This window comes from Telopea speciosissima, unplaced genomic scaffold (genome assembly GCF_018873765.1).
Source record: "Telopea speciosissima isolate NSW1024214 ecotype Mountain lineage unplaced genomic scaffold, Tspe_v1 Tspe_v1.1016, whole genome shotgun sequence".
Classification (NCBI taxonomy): domain Eukaryota; kingdom Viridiplantae; phylum Streptophyta; class Magnoliopsida; order Proteales; family Proteaceae; genus Telopea; species Telopea speciosissima.
This window is the reverse complement of record NW_025318352.1, coordinates 1-7014: the sequence shown is the minus strand read 5'-3', so window position 1 is coordinate 7014 and position 7014 is coordinate 1. Positions and strand designations below refer to the sequence as shown.

The 7014-nt window shown below is 39.3% G+C and overlaps 2 protein-coding genes across 2 annotated transcripts; one reads left to right on the top strand and one right to left on the bottom strand.

Moving 5' to 3' along the window:
* Positions 1–186: 186 nt before the first annotated feature.
* LOC122648413 (stromal cell-derived factor 2-like protein) lies at positions 187–963 on the top strand (the record flags this gene model as incomplete). The annotated part of the gene is made up of 3 exons (XM_043841624.1): positions 187–236; positions 319–448; positions 566–963. Coding segments are annotated over 3 exons (264 nt in total), but the record flags the coding sequence as incomplete, so codon positions are not given.
* A 2861-nt stretch (positions 964–3824) lies between these two features.
* Positions 3825–7010, bottom strand: LOC122648412 (U-box domain-containing protein 13; the record flags this gene model as incomplete). Its single annotated transcript, XM_043841623.1, has 3 exons — positions 3825–3850; positions 5291–6231; positions 6694–7010. Coding segments are annotated over 2 exons (1251 nt in total), but the record flags the coding sequence as incomplete, so codon positions are not given.
* Between the last annotated feature and the right edge of the window lie 4 nt (positions 7011–7014).

Sequence of the window (7014 nt, the reverse complement as noted above, 5' to 3'; positions counted from 1 at the left end):
GAGGAGCTAACCATTTGCTGTTAAGTTGTAATACAGTTCACAGCATGTACACATTTTCATGCTTAGGTCTAGTTGGAAATTTGATTACTTTGTTTCAAACCCCATGTCCTTTTTACTGTAGTTGCATAACTTATATGTTTTATTGTTGCACTAATTTGTGCTTAATTGACCTTGCTCCTGTGTTAGGTGAGCTGCTTTGGAGGAGAAGATTTATCTGATACTGGCGATTATTGGAGGTAAGATCTTAGTAAATTTTTAAGTGACTGATTTAAGTATACCTTGCGTGTTTGGATGGTTGATGTCATATTTTCTTTGCAGGCTTGAGATTGAGGGGAGTGGGAAAACATGGAGGCAAGACCAAAAGTTCAGGCTTCAGCATGTGGACACTGGTGGTTATCTACTCAGTCACGACAAGAAATACCAAAGGATAGCTGGAGGTCAACAAGAGGTAAAATTGAAATTAATGTGTGGCTTTTTAGATTCACGAAAATCAATGTGAAATTCTTTGCTTTGGGAGTTCATATGGTGGAAATTTGTATGCTGACAGTGACATGCTCATACACAGGTTTGCGGTGTGCGAGATAAACGTCCTGATAATGTTTGGTTGGCAGCAGAAGGTGTATACCTCCCAGTCACTGAAACGAAGTAGACTTTGTCACCCTGCTCTCACTAATGCTGAAAAACCGATGGAGAGATGACAGGTTATGGTGGTGAGTACTGAAAGCATAATTCCAGGAGCAATAGAAGTATATATTCAAAATCATGTAACTAGTTATCAACTGATTTATATCAAGAGCTCCGGTATTCATACCTGGGGGACTGAAGTGATCACTCACTATGTAGAGTTCTAGCAACTTCTGCACCAATATTCTGAGTAGATTTTGTAGAAGATATGTATGGTCCATGTGTTTGAATTTTATAGCTTATATACCCCATGGATTCGTCTGAGCGTTTTCGTGATAATGTGCCTTATTATTGCAGATCAGTGCTTGAGGCTTCTTGGGGACCTCTTAATCTCTCTTTTTGTCCACTGCATGCTAACCGAGACAAGCTCCTTCCCTGTATTTTCTTAAACTCACTAGTTGCTGTCCCTGTAAGCTTACTAAGTTAAAGCTGTTTTTGGTTCCATTGTTTTTGTTCTTTATCCTTCCCCCCTCCTCTCTCTCTCCCTTGGACCATCATCCAGAATCAAATAGTTAGTAATGTGGTGTACTCCCCAGTAGAAGATTTTATGCCATGCGCAACAGCGCAAGTCCCACCTGCTTGAACCAATGAACCCTATTCCCGATTCTCTTAATACTATGGTAGGAAAGGAAGTTAGATGCTTGGGCATCTTTAATCGGCCTTCGGAAAAGTGTACTGGGTCTCTGAAAGTAATACTTAATAATGTGGTGTACGCCCTCTCTGTTGTCTTTTCATATCTCTGTTACAAGTTGTTGCCTGGAAATAATTTGGGCTGGGTTGGGCTGGCCATATAACCTCTTGTGGGGACCCAAAATTGAGATAGTGGGGTAGCCTAATCGATAGGCAGTTACATTGCCTTGGTCCTTTTTTGGTAAGAAAACATTTACATTGCCTAATGCTTAGGGTTTTAAATAGAAAACTGGGTTAAAAATGGCTAAGCCACTGGTCGTACAACCTTCTGGCATGGGCTCATAATGTGTAGGATAATATTGTATTCTACATTTGCTTCAACAAAAACCCTAATCACGAGAATCCGGTAGTATGAAGTAATAAATTGTATATATGACATAATTACTCCCATTATAGTATGAAGTATTTGAAATGATTTCGTCCTGCAAAAATGGTGGGGGAAAAACTAGAGAACTGACGCCTATAGTATTTGTTGACATTCTAGTTTGAGAAAGAAATAAAGAAAAGGGGGAAGTATTCATACATAGTCATGTAAGCATGCACGGTGGTGTACCCTATCACAAAGAGTTAGAAAAATCATAATCTCCCACCCATTAATTAATGCCTTGAAACTCTCACCCTCTCACATACATGGCTTACACAGCCGTGTATGAAAACTTTCCCCTAAAGAAAAAGAAGACCCCACCTTATAATTTTTGTTAAACTTTGCAAATCTTTTCTTAGATACGTGGTTGTTTGCTAATCACTCTAGTATGGTTATGACCCTTAAAAGAATCTAATACAGCTAAGCTTGAGAGATTACAAGGTCACGTCATAAGAAAAGGCAAGCAAAGGTAATACCCCACCTTATAATTTTTGCTGGTTCTCAGAGAACCACAAACGCAGCTCGTCACACAACCAATTCTTACAAAGATTAAAATCAGGGAGACATAATTTTGCACCACTTTATTCCGCAACAGCCAGAGTTACCCCCAACACGTTCTCCATAGTCGGTGAGGAAAAAGAAGTTTATGAAAGCAACGAAATAGAGAAAGAAATGAGTACAACTGTGGTGAAGCCCACTTTGTTGGTCTCCTTTCTGTAAGGCAGTAAAAGGGAAGGAATATGGACAGGACAACTCAAAGGGCCCAGCTGAGTTGCAACTTGAAACACGAAACCTTAAACCTTAACCATGGTGAACCTGGTCTCTTTAGTCCTAAAACTAATTCGGAGTTGCAAGATGAGGAACAGATCATCTTTGGAATTATAAGGGAACACTGAGAAACCATGTTATAGTTGCAGGGAGATGGAGCGAAATGCTGAAGTTGTGCATAGAAGAAGCTTGGTCGTGTAGCTCCTGCACTAAGGCAGGGCTAATGAGAATGCATGCTGTAAGTGCAAGACCCACATAACCAAGCAGCATTCTTTTTCCCAAGAAAAAGATATGAAAAGTTGAGAGGAGTTTTGATTGTTAAAAGAGGACGGTAAAATGCTTATGAGATAAAGATTCACACACATGATATGTGGATTCCTTCCTACGCCTTCTCATATAATGAATTGTGAGCCCAACATTCAGACGGCAAGTGGGCCCTTTATTGAACGAAATAACTTCTTGTGCCGATGATTAGTCTGGTGCGGGAGATTTCCCCATGCTGGCAGCATGAGAAATCCATGCACAATGATTATTTTCTCTTTGGACCAAGTGTTTTGTGGGACTTTTGTACAAACTTCTTCACCCTCCTACTTATTAGACAAAGTCCAACACAACCCTTAGTGTAGTCCCATCCACCAACAATAAAGACAGAAAATCTCTTCAACCATGGTGTAATAGAAAACTCCACCTTATCTTTTTTTAATCAAAATCTCCAACTTTATGGAAGGCAAATTAGTCCAGTGTGCTAGGGAATCTCATAAAGCTTTGTGCATTTCCCGTCCCTAAATCAAGTTTTGGCCTCATTTGTCTGATTTTGGATCAAATTCAGGTTCGAAATTGTTGTCCAAGACAACCGCAATTCCACTAGAACAAAAACAAAAGACCCCAAAATCACTCACGCGGAGTGTTGTCAAATGGGGCCTTGATTTTCTTTCTCATGCTTGTGCACTTTACCCAACATTACCCTCCATAGTTCTGGTCTCTCGGCCCTAAATTTTCACAACAAACTGAGAATACACAAAATTAAACCCCCTTGGTCTATATAATGGTCTCATGAATGATGGCAGAACAGTAAAACAGCAATAGATAAGGCCATCCATATAGAACTAATCAAAAATTGCTCACGGGCAAATGAAATTACTACAGAATACATAAAATTTACACTGAGCAAAAGAAATGCAGTAAGGAGGGTAAACCATTGTGACTCTGACTATACCCGACAAAATGAAAATTATATTATTTATATACCTGCGCACGGAAGGAAATCAAACATAATATTAACAAAAGATAAAACTGTCCAACTTCTACTCTTCTTTTCCTTCACTTGGATCCCTTTCAACCTCCCTGCAACAATGTAAGTAAGAAGAAGTAAGTCCGTTTAGGGCAGCAGCATTAACATAAAGGGCAAATTTTGTTACAAGGTTGGTGAAAAAGAAATTGTAATCTTTTTTTCTTTTTTTTTTTTTCAATATAATATATATATATTTTTAAAAAATGAAAGAAAAAATACTGCCATTTCACATATGAACAACAAAAAATGTATGGCAAGTCTTGAGAATGACATCATGATTTGTTGTTTTCAATTTGAGATGGCAGTCAAAAGGAGGTTAAATTAACCGGATTGATGAAAACAATAAGCAACCTTAACCATTATTAAAAACTGGGTTTTGACTGGACACCCAAGTCGACTCAAAATTAAAATCTGGTCAAGAGTTGTGTAGACTATCATGATAAAAATGAGGAGATTGGATCATAAATCGTTCAAGTCAAACAAGACTCAGTTTTTTTTTACCCTAGTAATGACAAACTCAACAAGTTTATTCATTTTTAAAAAAATCTTAAAACCAGTTCACTTAGAACTGAGACGAGTAAAATAATAAATCTATATTCTATAATAGTAAGAAACCCTCAACTCCTTGACTCCTTTCTCTTGTTCAATGATATAAACTCAAAATGCATTGATATGTGATTCCTTGATTTTTTTTTTCTTCTGGTTTTCTTATTTATTTACTAATTCATACCTATTTATTGCATTAAAATTTTAAAAAATGTGAATCGCCTTGACTGTGTTTGACAAGGGCAAGTCACAAGGTTTTCCTGAAAAACTGAGTTGAGTAAGAAAACCTTTTCCAACTATGCCCCTTCACTTAAAAAAAACGAGGAGAGAGCTAGAGAAGGGAGGGAAAAGATCAGCATGAATTTCTCAGACCCAGCAGACGGAACCAAAGTAAAGAAAATATGAAAACCAATGAAGACCATTTTCACGCAGGAAAAAATGACCGACACTGCTTCCAACATAAATGGAGTCATGTGACATACCAAATTACATAATAGAATACGAATCTCCACCAAAGTGACGAAAATGACTCTTCACTATCAAACTCTGGAACCGAAGAAGCGCCCCCCCCCCCCCCCCAAGGATCCAATTTTAGTAGATTCCCTAAGAAAATTTTCATCGTTTTGAGAGGTCATTCTAGACTTAAACATTGGCAGATTTCCATAACCTGTTGTCCAAACTCCAAAAGACAATCCTAATGCATGCAGGTTGCCAGTATTTTCTGTACAACTATACCAACAAAAGACCCAAAAATGACGACAACTAGAAGAATTTTCTATATGGGACACCAAAACATACTTTAAGACTGAACCATGAAACCAAAGATTGAGTTTCAAATTTCTATACGATTTAAATGATAATTTTGAAAGGGAAAAAATCTATTTTAGTAACTTTTTTGGGTGAATTATTTTAGAAAACTAATTCCCCCCACAAGAAGAAGACTATACCAGCTCTTCAAAATGGTAAGCTCTTGGAAGTTGAAGTCGAAGTGAGAGTCTTGAAGTGATCAGAAGGAACAAAATCTTGTGGCAAGTTTGCCCTCTTAACGATTCTTTTCATGTTGTTCTGCAAACTCTGCTGCACCAATTGCTTCACTGCCTTCTTCTCCTCGCTCATCATTTCATCGTCTTCTTCAGTCAAGCCTTCTTGCGACACCCCATTCGGTCCAGCAGAAGACGATGATCCACAAATAGGCGCCGACACTGCCGCACCAAGAACCCCACGATAACCTCCCGAAACCTGCTTCCCTTTATCCACTCTGAGACACTCCAGTATTCTGGATGCCCTCTTCTGTGCTAATGTGCTACCTAAAAGTGTCAATTCAAGGAGAGAAGACACAATTCCCGCCTCGATCATGGTCTGTCGATCTCCGTAAGCCTTGTGAGCCATCACCATTAGAATGTAGGATGCTTTTTCCTGGCAACCTGGTGAGTCCGTCCAACTCAAAACGTCGATTAGAATCGAAAATGATTCTCGTGAAGTACTAACTGCTTTCCTTCCTTCCGTCGTCGAAACTATATTGCTGAGGATTGAAAGGATTCTTTCACTCACTTCCATGTCGTCAACCATGCTCAGGAGGTAAGGGACGAAATCCGTTTCCAGAATTTGGCTGATGTTTAAATTGGAGATGGAAAGGTTATAAAGTGCTCGAAGAGAATCTTGCCTTGCTTGGGCGCTACTTCTACTGTGCACGTTCCGGAGGGTTTTCACCAAGAACGGAATCGCGCCAGATGAACCAATGATCGGTTTGTTAGAGTCGAGAGCGCTCAAGCCGAGGAAATTTGCAACGATGGCTTCTGAAACAGACAAGTTTGGAGACTCGTCAAGACATTCAATGAGCTTAAGCATCTTATGAACAGCACCGGCTTTGACAATAGCTGCTTTGTTCCTGCAAGAACAGAGAGAGAGAAGAAGAAATGGGAATTCCATACAAGTGAAAAAGGGCAAACGGTTTTCAACCTCATTAGCAGTAAAAAAAGTTAAAGAGTACACTAGAAAGCTCGGCCGAGATTAAAAAAATAGGGTAAAACCGGTTGAACAGAAGAAGATAAGAAGCATTGAACAAGACAAAGAAGTAGCAGAAACGGCGCTAATGCCGGAACTGTAAAAGAGAAAATATAATGCTAATCAGTAGGAGAGAAAAAGAACATGAGAAACGCATCACTGTCACAGAAGTGATTTTTCCATGAAATTCAGAGCATACACACTCCTGAATTAACACGGTTGAAACTTGAAATGAAAAAAAACGCCAAAAACCAAAAGCAGATCTCGGAAAACAATAGTTCAAGCAAACGTGTGACGAAAGAAATTTTGAAGCTAATAAATCAAAAAACAACAGCAATGAACTTACGCATCGTTTCCGATCCCTAGGTTGAGAAGAGCATAGAGTGAAGCGATCTGAAAATCTTGATCATTAGAATCAAGCATTCCTACAAGAGGAGGAATCGCTCCAAGCATGGCGAGCATCGACCTTGCCTCGGAATCTTCCTTCGCAAGTCTTCTAACATCCACAGCTGCCTCCTTCTGCAGAGATCCCTCTTCGAACTGCAATCTCTTCACAACTCCTTGAAGCTCCTCAAAAACCTCAACTTTCCTCTTCGTCTCCACTTCCACTTCATACACTCCCGTCTCCGACCCTTCAGACAAGTTCAAAAGCTCTGATAACCTATCC